The sequence below is a fragment of the Oxyura jamaicensis genome, chromosome 12, assembly GCF_011077185.1.
Source record: "Oxyura jamaicensis isolate SHBP4307 breed ruddy duck chromosome 12, BPBGC_Ojam_1.0, whole genome shotgun sequence".
NCBI classification, from domain to species: Eukaryota; Metazoa; Chordata; class Aves; order Anseriformes; family Anatidae; genus Oxyura; species Oxyura jamaicensis.
Window position 1 is genome coordinate 6,298,972 of NC_048904.1, and position 14,395 is coordinate 6,313,366.

The window sequence follows — 14,395 nt, forward strand, 5'->3', positions numbered from 1 at the left end:
TTGAAAGCTTTTCAGCTTAAAGCTTCTGTCAGCATTTAATTTGTGCTGTGCCTAAGTGGCTTAAGCTCCAGTAGACAGATTCTAGCTCTACATAATGACTAAATTGCACTGTTGCATAGGACTTAATGATTCTTGATGTTTCTTGAAGTTACTGAAGCGCACCTAGGGGACAGTGCACTCATTGGTCACAGCCAGCATGGGTTCATGAGGGGTAGGTCCTGCCTAACAAGTCTGATTTCTTTTTATGCTAAGATCACCCATCTAGTCGACCAAGGGAAACCAGCTGATGTGATCTTTTTGGACTTCAGCAAGGCTTTTGACATGGTTTCCCATAGGATCCTACTGGACCAAATGTCCAGCACACAGCTTAACAAAAATATCCGATGGGTGAGCAATGGGCTGACAGGCAGGGCTCAAAGGGTTGTGGTAAATGAGGCTGCATCAGGCTGGTGGATGGTCACTAGTGGGGTCCCTCAAGGCTCCACTTTAGGGCCAGTCCTCTTCAATGCTTTTATTATAAACGATTTGGATGTAGGACTAGAAGATGTTTTGAGCAAATTTGCCAACGACACCAAATTTGGAGGAATTGTGGACTTGAAAGACAGTGGAAAGGCCTTGCCGAGAGATCTGGACAAGTTGGAGAGCTGGGCGATCACCAACCGCATGAAGTTTAACAAGAGCAAGTGCCGGGTCCTGCACCTGTGACGGGGCAACCCTGGCCATACATACAGACTGGGCGACGAGACACTGGAGAGCAGCCCCACAGAGAGGGATCTGGGGGTTGTGGTTGACAGCAAGCTGAATATGAGCCAGCAGTGTGCCCTGGCAGCCAGGAGGGCCATACCCTGGGGTGCATCAAGCATGGCATTGCTAGTCAATCATCCATCCCACTTTACTCTGTGCTGGTGCAGCCTCACCTTGAGTACTATGTGCAGTTCTGGGCACCACAGTACAAAAAGGATGTGAAACTGCCCAGAGGAGGGCAATGAAGATGGTGAAGGGTCTGGAGAGGAAAACATACGAGGAGCAGCTGAGGTCACTGGGCCTGTTCAGCCTGGAGAAGAGGAAGCTTTGAGGGGACCTCATCACAGTCTACATCTTCCTCGTGAGGGGGAGTGGAGAGGCGGGTGACCTATTCTCCATAAACACCAGTGATAGGACCCGCGGGAACGGGGTGAAGCTGAGGCAGGGGAAGTTTAGACTAGACATCAGGAGGAGATTTTTCACTGAGAGGGTGGTTGCGCACTGGAACAGGCTCCCCAGTGAAGTAGTCACTGCACCAAGCCTGTCTGAATTTAAGAAGAGGTTGGACTGTGCACTTAGTCACATGGTCTGAACTTTTGGGTAGACCTGTGCAGTGCCAGGAGTTGGACTTGATCCTTATGGGTCCCTTCCAACTCAGGGTAGTTTATGATTCTATGACTTGGACATGCTGTGGTGAAAATTCCCGTAGACCATTTCTCTTCCTAGAGAGATCAGATGTCAGCAAGCAACAGGTGGAGAACAAGGCGGTGTGTGTTTGTCTTGATCAGTGTTAGTGAAGTTCTTGGTTCTCTATTAGGTGTTCAGGTGCCTCCCTCTAGAGGAGAATCCTTTCTTAATGTGCCCTTTGTGATGGAAACCGTCCTGGTAGATCCTATGAAGACAAGTTTTGGAGAAATGCAATGAAAACAGTATTTTGTATTCTGGACCTAGAATCATGGGGTATTGTGCCTAGGTTAGATGTTTACAAGGAAGCTTTTAATGGTGATGAGAAATGCATGCCTCCCTTCCCTCCTTGAGGGGATTTGCTTGTGATGCTGAGAATAACAATCAGAACAAGTTACATGGGAAATTTAACTTGGGGAGAAAACATGCCCATTTTTAACCAAAGAATGGAAATAACTTCCCTGGAGACTTGCATTTTCCTTTCTGTGATGACACCTAATTGCAACCTTTGCTGGTTCTCTTTTGCGATGTTTATTAGGGTGTGCTATCAGATGGTGTGATTTGATAACCTACTGTGCATTAAGCAGGCTTCATCATGTCTGGTACTGGGATATAAACCCCAGTGTTTTAGCTGACACTTGCTAGAGGACAAAATACAGCTTTAGATGCAGTGGTTAGAAAGCACAGATTTATTTTTGTGTGTGTTTTTCATTAAACTCTAAGCCAACTGTGCATAGGCTCCTGCAAACAGCTGTCAACGTGAGGTGTCAATCTAAACTTTTCACTGAAACTCTTCAATATTTGGCTTGTTTTAAATTTTGCCAGGTGACATTGAAGAGATGGACCATCAGGATGGCGGACAGGAAGGCAAGGAAAAGTTGACAGAAATTGAATGCCACTCTGATGGTTGCATGCAGATTGAGTCAACAAGAGACCTGCAGCCTTGCAAAAAGCAGCACTTCACTTTTAGCCTTGTGAATTCGTATGGGACTTCTGAGATAAACTCCATTGTGGAAGGAAAACTCTTGAAATTGAACGGTAATTATTGACTTGGTATACTTCCTCTTCCTCCTTCTGTGAACGTATTTGCAACACAAGTTTTTCTTATTTCTTGTAGCTTTTTCTACGCTTGCTATTGACTGGGATTCTGATACGCGGAGGCTACTCTTCGATGAACAGGAGGCACAGGTTGTAGTATGCTCTTTTCATAAATACTGTGTGTGTAAACTTTCATGGTACTTAAATAGATTACAGTAAACACTGAAATGTAGATGTGGTCCCCTTCATAAAAATTGAGTAACCAGCACGTGATAAGTTTTTATTTAAAATCTTCCAGAGATAAGGCCTATAGATCTGTTATTGCTGATATCTGTTACCAGTGTTCCTAGAAGTAGATATCTTATTTTTTTTTCAAGTTTAGTTCATTATTCATTCAAATTTGTAAAAAACAAACAAAAAACCAAACCACCTAAAACAAATGCATAGAGCCTGCTAGAAACCTCAGTGTTCTTTCTGTGGGTTCTGCTGAGTCACGCTTTGTGATGGAACAATCTGTTGTTACTCTCTTGCCAAAACAAAACTAATTTAACTTTGAAGTAAGAACATATGTCTTATGAGGAGAGCTCCCCGTTTGTTAAATGTGGTCTTGCACAAAGCAACTCTTCCATGTGTAGGTGCTGTGCAGTGCTAGGCAGTAGCTAGGTCATATTTGGTCATATTATATTCCAGACACTCTGCTTGTGTATGTGAAACTGTATGTTCGTTGCAAGCATTGTGTGTCATATACCTAAAATCATCACCTGGATGCAAATGCAAGTTGAAGTGCGCTTCGCTCACTTATTCCAGAATGCCTGAGTTTTACCACCCTCTGGTATCGCCAGGAAAAAAATGTGGTTGTATTATCAGGGTAATACTTGTTTTTCTGTCATTTAAAACAGCAAAGATTTTGTTTAAACCTCTTGTTAAGAGGCTATGCTTAAACAATTGAATGGCTTAGAGCAAGAGCTGGTTCACTTGAAAGTATGTATCAAACATGATTATTCCGCTAGGATGTGATAGCTTCTTTGCCCCAGTATCGTTTGGTTTCTGTCAATCACTTGAATACATTTAGCATATGTCATAATGATTTTAACATTTGTTGATTACTCTGAATGTCTTGCAGCATACTTGAGCTACGCCATATGTTTGCAGAGCTATCTACCCTTTACTAGGGGTTTCATAATCTTGTCAGAGAACAAGTTTAATGGTCTGATTGTCATAAGGCTGTGCAGATTGATATTTTATTTGCTTTTTGTTCTAGCTGTTATAAAACTACCATCATCATTCCTTGCATCTGCTTTTGGGTGTTTCCAGTCCTTTTCATACCTTATAAGCATATTTTTGCACTGAGAAAGTGTTTAGTTCTGGTAAACGCCAGCCTTATTTTATTGCTGCTGAGGTGTGAGGAGTTCTCAGTTTGTTGAGGAGTCTGTGAGGATCATACCCGAGGTGGAAAAAGTGAAAAGCTGTTCAGAGCACAGGAAAGGAGTGGCTGGAAGCTTGATTTTGTGGGTGGAGAAGAGGTCCAGAAATCATCAGCAGAGTGAAGGTGGTCATGTTCATTTTCAGGATGTCAAGGATTAAAGCCTACATGGAATTGAATAAAGCATGCATCTCTTTCACTAGGCATTTGAAAAGCATTCAAGTTTGTTACAACCACAGAAGAAGAAGGCTGTAGTAGCTCTCAGAGACTGCATAGAGCTCTTTACTACTATGGAAACGCTTGGTGAACATGACCCTTGGTAAGACCCTCTTTCTGCCTGTCACATTTACCATAAAATGCTCTAGCTGCTTGATTTCACATTATTTGTCATGGGATTCTGATAATTTCCTAGGTCTGTCTCTTTGTCTTGGTGTGAAGAAGTCTATTCCGTGTTTGTTCAGTCACTGACTCAGTAGGCTGCAAGCATGGGTTAGTAACAGGTACTTGTTTCCTGCCTGTATTAAAACAAACAAAAAGACACTGGATACATACAAATTAGGCTATTTTTCATTCTCCAACGTACATCTGTCTTCCAGATGCATCAGATGAAGCAGTTGTGATACCAGTGTAAGTGTGTGGCTACTTCACGGCTAGCATGTGGCTAGTTCTTTTACTTCACTGTTTTATTTTCAGCTTGTACTCATCCTGAAACACTCTGAACTCTATGAAAAATCCCCAGTTGAGGGATTAGGTACAGCACTTACGTCACCCTAAGTGACCAAAATGTGATTAGTGTGCATACAGGACATCTTTGGAAGTTGGCTAGGTGTGTAAGAAAACAACCTGTAGTGTCATAGGTGCTTGTTTGTTACTAATTTCCAATGACAGGTTATTAATGTTTGTACCTGTTACCTGTTTGAGCTGCATCAGGAAACAAAACAGCAATGGAACCTTTAAACCTTTTGTTTTTGGACAACGCTCAGTTAATGTGCTTGCAATTGGACATTTTACCTACAAAGTGAAAGCAATGTGTAGCTTTGACACCTCCAGGGAGTTGTGTTCTCCTGCATATTCCACAAGCCAAAAATATCTTCTCTAAGTCAGACACTGAACTGCAGTATTGATGTATCCTCTGAGAGACAGACAGATTTTTGTTTACCATAACCTTTCATTTCCTTGTTTGTACTCTTTCCTCAGGTACTGCCCTAACTGTAAGAAACATCAACAGGCCACAAAGAAGTTTGACTTGTGGTCTTTGCCCAAGATCTTGGTAGTTCATTTAAAACGCTTCTCATACAGCAGATACTGGCGGGATAAACTTGACACTGTTGTTGAATTCCCTATCAGGTAGGATTCTTCCTTCGAGCTAGTCAGCATGTGAAGAGCTGGTCAAGAGGAATCTACTTCTGATGTTACTGTTGTGTGGGCTCGTTACTAATGTTGTAACTGGAACAGTTCTGTCTTACTGTTTGAAATAAAAGGCAGCAGGCATGAGTGAAACTTGGGTAATAGTCGAGGTGCAGGGCACAGCAGCAGTTTACCTGTTTCTGTTGCTCTGCTCCTGGGCAGATAGGGTGGGCAAGTGTTACGTTACATGGTAGATGCACCCCCAGAAAGGCGGAATGTGAATCAGCTCTGCATTACCTTTTTTTGCATTCGTTAATCTTAACGTTAATCAGTTCCACACATCTCAGAGAACTACAGTTGCTATCAGGTATTGTTTCTTTTAAAAAAAAGATTAAAACCCTGGGATTGCTGCAAAAGCAGACAGGTCGCTCAAAGCCCCAGCCTATATTTGTGCTTGGGATTGCCTCAGCCCAGATGCCAAGGCAATACTCCTTCCTACTGCCATCTTGCTTTTCATGCCTACACGTGGACACACTCTGAACTGATTTTTATTCAGCACTTCCCTCTCAGTCTCTTGGCAGCACCTGATGAATTCACTAGGACCTGCCCTGTGTGAGAGGGTTACTGGTTCTGGTAACACTGGCACATCTACGCTGGTAACATCTGGCTGTTAGCAGAGCACAACCCTTAGCCGGTGCTGACTGCCAGCAGAGCTTCGCTGGCGTGTCAGGCATTAGTTTTCAGAAAGTACAGGTTACCAGCATCCTGATACTGTTGGGTTTCCTTCTAGGGGTTTAAACATGTCTGAGTTTGTCTGTGATCCAAGAAGAGGCTCGTACATCTATGACCTTATTGCAGTTTCCAATCACTATGGAGCCATGGGAGTAGGCCACTGTAAGTAACTGCTTTTCTGTACTTTGTGTATGCAAGGAAATAGAGGGACCAGGGGAGGCTCTGTGCACCGGAGAGTTGCAGCAGCCCTCACCCAAGGGTGTCTAGTCCAAAACTTGCTCGTGTTCTGTAGGCAAGTGAGTATCATATTGAAAGGAAGCTTCCTTCCTGTTAGGATTTGCTGAGCAGCCGGCTAGTTTGTGTAGTTTGCAGCTGCCTGGGTCTGAATCTAATGACTGTAGGACCCTGGTTAGTAGTCGTTACAGAGTGTGCAAACTGTGTTTCCAGTTAACGAGGGGCGTCATTATTTTCAGTGCTGGAACATGACAACCTTGTGGAAAGGAGCTTCCTCCTGGAGAGTGTTGGGGCAGAGTCTTCAGCTTAAGCTGTCAGTTGAGCTTCAAGTCTCAGCTTCTTGCCCTGCACCAAACTAGAGTGTAGCTGCTCGTCCAGCATGGGCACAGCGTTACAGCTGCGGAGCAGAGGTTGCGAGCAGTTGAGCCAGCCAGGCAAGAGCTTGCCAGGTTCCCTCAGCAGTGTCAGACAAGGTATGACAAATAGTTGCACGTAGGCCAGGGACACAGTTCAGAGGACATACCTTGCCATGAACCTGGGTCTGGTGCCTTTCTGCGTTTGCTTTCCTGACTTGTTTGCTGCAATAGCAATTTAAAGCAGGTTTACATTTTTTCCCCTTTGTTCCAGGCTTTTTTTTTTTTAAATAAAACAAAGACAAATGCATGGTGCTTCACAGTATTATAGAATCACAGAATCATTAAGGTTGGACGAGACCTCCAAGATCATCTGGTCCAAACATCCCCCCCCACCAATATCACCCACTAAACCGTGTCCTTAAGCACCACATACGACCTTTCCTTAAACATCCCCAGGCCATGTTGAGCCTCATCCCGTTGCCCTCTGCCCATCGACCGATCCTGTGCAGGTCCCTCTAGCAGACTGACACGTCCCCCAACTGGACACTGTCTGCAAACTCACTGAGGGTGCACTTGATTTCCTCATCCAAGTCATCAGTAAAGATATTAAAGAGGATGGGCCCCAACAGTGACCCCTGGGGAACACCACCGGTGACCGGTCACCAGCTGGATTTCACTCCGTTCACCACCACTCTCTGGGCCCGGCTGTGCAGCCAGTTTTTAACCCAGCACAGTGTTCCTGCCTAAGCCATGGGCTGCCAGCTTCTCCAGAATGCTGGGGGAGGCTGTGTCAAAGGCCTTGCTGAAATCTAGGCAGACTGTGTCAACAGCTTTTCCCTCGTCCCCCAGGCAGTCACCTAGTCGTAGAAAGAGGTGAGGTTGGTCAGGCAGGAGTTGCCTTTCATGAACCCATGCTGGCTGGACCTACCTCATACTTTCTATCTCCTGCATCTTTTAAATGTCCCAAGTATGTACATGTAAAAGCTCACATCACACACAGGAGAAAAAAGATCGGGCTTCGAATTTTCATACTGGTACTTTCAGACCTGGTGGAGGGAGTACAGTCATACAGAGATGGTGCTGCTTGCTGCTTACTGCTAGTGCTGAGTCCCATGCAGGACATAGCTCTAGACTCACTGGATGACATGGTGTGTTCTTGAAGCTGTGTTAGTGAATGAGGTGTGGGGCAGGTACTGACAACGTTTGTTCTTGGACTGTCTCGCACGACTGGTTTGAGGTTTGAATGTCACTGGTGCAGTGCAGCTGGGTGGCACTACCTGAGTGGCATTCCCTCCTCCCAACAGACACTGCCTATGCCAAGAACAAAGTGAATGACAAGTGGTACTACTTCGATGACAGCAGCGTATCCGTGGCTTCAGAAGACCAAATAGTGGTGAGTACTTGGCCTGAGGCTAATCTGTGTTTGTATTGCAAGTGGTTCTTGCTTTGGGTGATATGTTTCTAGCTAGGCTACATGGATTGCTTCAGTCTTTCAGATTCTTTTCCTCTTTGTTTGGTAGACAAAAGCTGCGTATGTGCTGTTCTATCAGCGCCGAAACAGTGAAGAACATACTGCTCCGTCTCCTCCCCAAGAAGAGTGTGATGGCATGGATACCAACTAAGTGTCGCAATCGCCCCCCGCCCAGCACTCGCCCACCGTGTTAGCGGTCACTCTTCTAAAGCTATGTCTGAGGCATCTGAAATTTTTTCTTCCTTCTGTAGGATTTGAGCAGAAAACATAGCACTGAAAGATTCAGTGCTTGGGGTTGCAGAATAGCACTGGAGAGTCAGGAATAGGTACTGACACTTGTATATTTAGAGGGCAAAAATAACATATATTGGAGCTTTGATAAAGTTCTTTTTAAAAATCTGGCTGAGCTGTGTGGCTAGAGGCCGAGGTCAGGGCTGAGCCGGGCTGAGGGCTGTAGCTGGGGTTGAGGAGAGTAAGAATTGGAGGTCACAGCTGAATGTTGTGGGGCCCATGGAGTGGCAGGTAAGATTCTCTGAATTGGTACAGGGACTTCCTGTAAATCCTCTGATGTTGCTGATACCCCAAGCCCCCCCGCCCCATGCCAGGGAGGTATGTGCACCCTTTCTGGAAGCTCTCAGTTCAAATCTGCATCCATCTGGCTTGCCTGTTGCCATCTCTGCCGTTGTACTTCAGTTCCCTTGCCAAGCATCAAGAGTTTCTCCTTCCTGCATCCTTTCATCGGCTGATGCATTTCAGAACTCTACTGGGCAGTTTTGACTCAGCCTTGTAAATGTGAACACCGCATCCTGCCGTGTGGGTAATTTTCCTGGAAGTAAATTGTACCTGGCCGCATGGCTGGGGCATGCGTGGGCTTGGCTGCACAGTGGCTGCAGGATACAGCTCGTAGACCTCTGGCTCCTGTTCTTCACTGAAGAAAATATCACCTGTATGGCTGTCCATTTCTTGTCCTCTCAATCTATCTCCTACATCCCTCATGCCACCTCCAGGCCACTCTAAGGACTTCCCTGCCTCTGCCATTTCTCCACGGTTTGTGTGGTTGCAGCACTTGTATTTTTTATTTTTAGCTCATTTAAGTGTCTCCTTGGAGCTTTTACTCTGGTAAGGCTCAGCTCTGTCCCCCAAAGCTGTTGCCTGTAAGGATGCTAGCCCAGTGCAATGGATTGTCTGAGGTTTTGTCCTTTTCTCGTGACTTTTCTTTTGCACTGTTCTTTCAGCATTTGTCCTCTTCCCTTGAATGTCACCCACCCTCACACCTTCTGTGAGGCTGCAGGTGTAAAGGTCCTGGCTACAGTTTCCCTTTGCCGTAGCTGCTCAGTTGTTCTGCTGCATCCTTCCAACACAACAGGCAAATGCTCTGCTCCACCTTTACCTGAACCTTCTCTGTTATTTGCAGGAGCTGAGTCCAGCTTTGCTCTTGAATGAGGGCTCCGGTGGCCGCTAGATTGGTTCAGTCCTCAGTGGAGGACTGGTCTTCCTGTGAAAAATTGGAAAAATCTCGTCTCAATCTGTGGTTTTGAGGCTAAGTTCTAGCTCAAGGTGGTGAACCACACAGGAGGGTTTTTTCCTTATCAGAGCCAAGTGCACTGACAGAACCAGAGGCTAAGAAAGACTATTGCCTCACAAGGGCTTGTTCCCTCCCCTCCCCCCCAAAAAAAAACGTGTTCCTGCAGTCACACTCCTCTCCGCACAGTTCTTACAGCTTCAGGCCACAACTGTCCTGTCAACATAGCAGCCGTCATCGCTGAACGCCAGCTCAGCTCCCTTTCCGCTTCTCTCAGCAACAAGCCACAGAGGACGTTGTCATGTGCCAGTCCCTGGACTTCTGTGCTGCAGCCGTGCAAGAGCCCCGCTGGCTGCGTGCTGTCTTGTCCTGATCCAGGCACCGGGATGGGACGGCAGCACCTACGGCTCCCTAGCCAGGGCACGAGATGGTCTGAGATAGAGGAGGGAGGACTGGGAGGCCTGTCATGTTAGTGTTACGATCCTGTTCTTGCCGAGGCGATCGCACCCGAGGCAGACGTGCTCTGCAGCGGACCGGGGGTGGGGTGGGGGGGGGATCGGGACAAGCAGGGCTATTTTCCCGGCATCGAGGCCTGCCGGGGGAGCCGCCACGGCCCGGCAGCCCTGGTGAGGGCCGCTGACGAGGCGTAGGCGGAGCCCGCAGCGCCCCCTCCCCGGCCGTTCAAAAGCTGCGACCGGGAGCGCGGCGACCAGGGCGGGGCGCGGCAGTGCGAGCAGGGGGGGCAGAGCGATCCCCTGCCCCTAAGAACACCTCAGCCGGCGGCTTTCGACCAGCAGCTAGGCCGCTATGGTCCTCGCTAGGCAGGGAGCTTGCGCTAGAAAGTCTGTAGGCACCCAGACGGAGTGCCCGCTCAGAAATGCGGCAGTGCAGGTCTCTGGGTGCAGGGAGTGCCAGAGCCTGCTGCTGCCATCTGAGGGAGGCAGAGATACTGTGTGTGAGGTGCGAGCAGGTGGGCGACCTGGTCCGCCTGGTGGCAGAGCTCAAGGAGGAGGTGGAGAGGTTGAGGGCCATCAGGGAGTGCGAGCGGGAGATAGACTGGTGGAGCAACTCCCTGCAAGGCCTGAAGGAGAGGCACCGGGGGGAGGCTCCCCAGATGGGGGTGGACCCCCTGCCCAGTCACTGTCGGGCAGAGAGAGGGGACCTAGGAGTTGAGGAGGAGTGGAGACAGGTCCCTGCTCGGCGTTGCAGGAAACTCCCCCCACCGCCTGCCCTACCTTCCCAGGTGCCCTTATACAACAGGTTTGAGGCCCAAAAGGAGGACTAAGGAAAATCTCCAACCTTTACTGGATGCGGGGGAAAACTTAATAACCAGAGATGAGGAAAAAGCTGAGGTGCTTAACGCCTTCTTTGCCTCAGTCTTTAACAGCAAAACCAGTTGTTCTCTGGATGCCCAGTACCCTGAGCTGGTGGGAGGGGATGGGGAGCAGAATGTGGCCCCCACAATCCACGAGGAAATGGTTGGCGACCTGCTACAGCATTTGGATGTACACAAGTCGATGGGGCCGGATGGGATCCACCCGAGGGTGCTGAGAGAACTGGCAGAGGTGCTGGCCAAGCCGCTTACCATCATTTATCGGCAGTCCTGGCTATCGGGGGAGGTCCCAGTTGACTGGCGGCTAGCAAATGTGACGCCCATCTACAAGAAGGGCCGGAGGACTGACCCGGGGAACTACAGGCCTGTCAGTTTGACCTCAGTACCAGGGAAGCTCATGGAGCAGATTATCTTGGATGTCATCATGCGGCACTTGCAGGGCAAGCAGGCGATCAGGCCCAGTCAGCATGGGTTTATGAAGGGCAGGTCCTGCTTGACGAACCTGATCTCCTTCTATGACAAAGTGACGCGCTGGGTGGATGAGGGAAAGGCTGTGGATGTGGTCTACCTTGACTTCAGCAAGGCTTTTGACACTGTTTCCCACAGCATTCTCCTCAAGAAACTGGCTGCTCTTGGCTTGGACTGGCGTACACTTCATTGGGTTAAGAGCTGGGATTTTTCAGCCTGGAGAAGAGGAGGCTCATGGGCAGCCTTATTGCACTCTACAGGTACCTGAAAGGAGGCTGTAGCGAGGTGGGGGTTGGTCTGTTCTCCCACGTGTCTGGTGACAGGACGAGGGGGAATGGGCTAAAGTTGCGCCAGGGGAGGTTTAGGTTGGATCTTAGGAAGAACTTCTTTACTGAAAGGGTTGTTAATCACTGGAATGGGCTGCCCAGGGAAGTGGTTGAGTCACCATCCCTGGAGGTCTTTAAAAGACATTCAGATGTAGAGCTTAGGGATATGGTTTAGTGGAGGACTTGTTAGTGTTGGGTCAGAGGTTGGACTCGGTGATCTTGGAGGTCTCTTCCAACCTAGACTATTCTGTGATTCTGTGATAATTTTGCTTTTAAAGCATTGAAATTTGAGTTTAGAGTTCAGAATTGTTTATTTGCTTCTGCTGTTCTGTTTTTTTGGGTTGTTTGGGATTTTTACAACTCTTAATATTTTATTTCTGTTCTTTTCCTCGTTCCTGAGGGGAGCATCCAAAAATCAAATTTTAAGCTGTAGCACTGCACTGAATTACTCTGATCAGCATTGTTGTTAGTTTTACCCTGAGAGAAAGTCACGTGGGCATTCCAAAATGGGGAGGAGAGGAAAGGGGATTAAAAGACCTTTTTAAAGGAAAGATCTATCTGAAATAGCCTTTGTTCTCCTCTTTACCTCCTTTTCTGTGCTGACACTAAGAAATGTGTCAGTGGGGCTAAATCTGATGCTCAGATGCTGAACAGACTCTGTTGTACTGCAGAAAAAGTGGCCCAGCTCTTACCTTCTCTGACTCTGAGCTGATGGGCTTAGGCTGGTGTGTGTCTTCTGTAATACCAGACCTGTTTTTTAGACTAGCACTTTGTAAGTGGCTGGCTCTATTGTACAAAGAGGAAAATTAAAGAGTGGTTTGCACTGAAACTGGCTTTGGTTGTGTTTTTTTTTTTCTGCTTTCATTAAGTGACCTGAAGCACAGGTTGGACAGCTGCTGGTTTGTGGGGATGCCTGGTGCCGCAGTAGCGTGAGGCCGCGCAGCCCACCCTGCTTTGCCAGGGGGATTCGGGAGGACAGCTGATAGTCTTCACGTGGTGCTGAGGAGCTTGGTCTTAGCTGGAGCCCCAGAGAGGGTTAGAAGAACCTTGATGTAGAAGACCAGGTCCTGGGTTTCGCTGTGAAATGCTGACCATCAAAGCACGGCATGAAACTCCTTGTGACCATCTGTGGCTCCAGAGGAACGCGAGGCTGCGTGTTTCTCTTCAGTGGAACAGGACGGTGTTTTGGGAAATGAGGGAGGGAGGAAAACCCTGAGAAAGGGAATATAGACCGATCAAATTCCTATGCAACGGGGAGGTTGCCTGGAAGAAAAATGATCCAAAACCAGAAAGTGGAGGACAGGGTAAGTTTTATGTGATAGCAGAGGTCAGTGGCAAAACCCTGTACTGGTCTGTGTCCTTTGACATTGAAGAAGGGAGAGCACACTGGCGGATTTCTGATGTGGAGGTATTCAGTATTCCATATCAGTGCATGGGCTTGCAGGGATCTCATGCGAGAATGCCACAGGCATGAAACAAGATGAAATTCCCTATTACAAAATAAAGACTGGGGGTGGGGCATGGGGAATGACCTGAAACACTAGTGCTGCCAGCAGAGCTGCAGTGTTCTGGAAAGAAATCTCTGAGGCAGAGAATGTCTCAGCGCTACGACTCTTAACAGGAGAGGAAATGATTTTGCTAAAAACAGCAAATGGGTTGTGTCTCAGTCCTGGCTCAGCTCCTGTTTTGTTCATCCCAAATCAAAGGAGCCAAAATAAAAAGGGAAGAAACATCAGCCGCAGTTACGGCAACTTCTGCTTAAGAAACATCTCCCCAGGTCAGCACTCTTCACCCTGGGGAAGAGACAGCTGAGGAGCTCCTGCAGTGCTCAGTTCTGGCTCCGAAATACACGAGCCAGGAACAGCTTCTCCTTGTTCCTCCCAGTTCAAAAAGGTGATCAGCTTAGGAGGCTTAAAACAAGATCAGTGTTTATTTTCCACACCTAGCCCAATAAATAACTGGACCAGGGGCTACAGGGCACTCCAGCGTGCTCGTACATCCTTCTGCTGGTGTGTCAGGCGTGAGGGTCTGTGGGGCTGTCTCAGTGGGGAGTTGTGAGGTGCTTGTAAAGGTGCTTGGGAAACAAGAAATAAATGGGAAAACAGCCTGTGTGTTTGCTACGTGTGCACAGAAGTGCCTCCTCTGCCTCTGCTCCCCAAAGCCCTCTGAGGAGCCAGGAACAAAAGCAGTGGAAGGGGAGCCAAAAGTTGCCTGTATGGCCACCACGAGTGTGTCCACCAGCAAACTGACCGGGGCAAAAGGAAGCTGATGGGATTCTGCAGCACTGGGGAACCTTGGTGGGAACCTTGGTGCAGGTTTGGATCAGAGATGAAGGTGGGCTGTGCCATGCTTTGCTGTGTGCAAGTGTGGAGGATCTTCCTGTCCTGACAGTGTGCTCAGGGAGAGAGGTAAGAGGGGGTGGGCTGTAATCGCAGGCTGGGTTCCCCTGCCTGGTGGGTATCAGCCACGGGGTCACCACCACCACCTTGGTGTGATCTGGGAGAAGCCTGGGGTCCCTGAGGGGGTACTGCTCGTCACAGGGCCTGGCTGTCCCGTGGGGCTGCGTGGGTCAGTACTCTGAAAATACTCCGTGCTTCGGTGGAGACCAGGTGTCTTTTTTGTGGTGCATGAGTGAGAGGTGGGCGTCTGCAATTCCTTTTCCCATGGGATGTGCCAGGGGCCCTCGGCATGGGCTTGGGGGACATAAGTGGTGCTGC

General features: G+C 48.1%; 1 protein-coding gene and 1 long non-coding RNA gene across 3 annotated transcripts in view; one reads left to right on the top strand and one right to left on the bottom strand.

Annotated features, from left to right (window-relative positions):
- Positions 1-9,223, top strand: part of USP4 (ubiquitin specific peptidase 4) — a 44,954-nt gene extending 35,731 nt beyond the window's left edge. For both annotated transcript variants that reach the window (XM_035337555.1, XM_035337556.1), the window contains 7 exons: positions 2,254-2,466; positions 2,546-2,616; positions 4,093-4,208; positions 5,087-5,236; positions 6,027-6,130; positions 7,863-7,951; positions 8,079-9,223. In XM_035337555.1, the coding sequence (XP_035193446.1) occupies positions 2,254-2,466; positions 2,546-2,616; positions 4,093-4,208; positions 5,087-5,236; positions 6,027-6,130; positions 7,863-7,951; positions 8,079-8,180 (845 nt within the window). In that variant the 3' untranslated portion in view covers positions 8,181-9,223. The remainder of the gene's footprint in view (positions 1-2,253; positions 2,467-2,545; positions 2,617-4,092; positions 4,209-5,086; positions 5,237-6,026; positions 6,131-7,862; positions 7,952-8,078) is intronic.
- Positions 436-4,940, bottom strand: LOC118173203. The gene is made up of 3 exons (XR_004754082.1): positions 4,825-4,940; positions 2,878-2,896; positions 436-446 (listed from the first exon to the last, which is right to left on the bottom strand). It is a non-coding gene; the product is annotated as an uncharacterized LOC118173203 (long non-coding RNA).
- Positions 9,224-14,395: the final 5,172 nt, after the last annotated feature.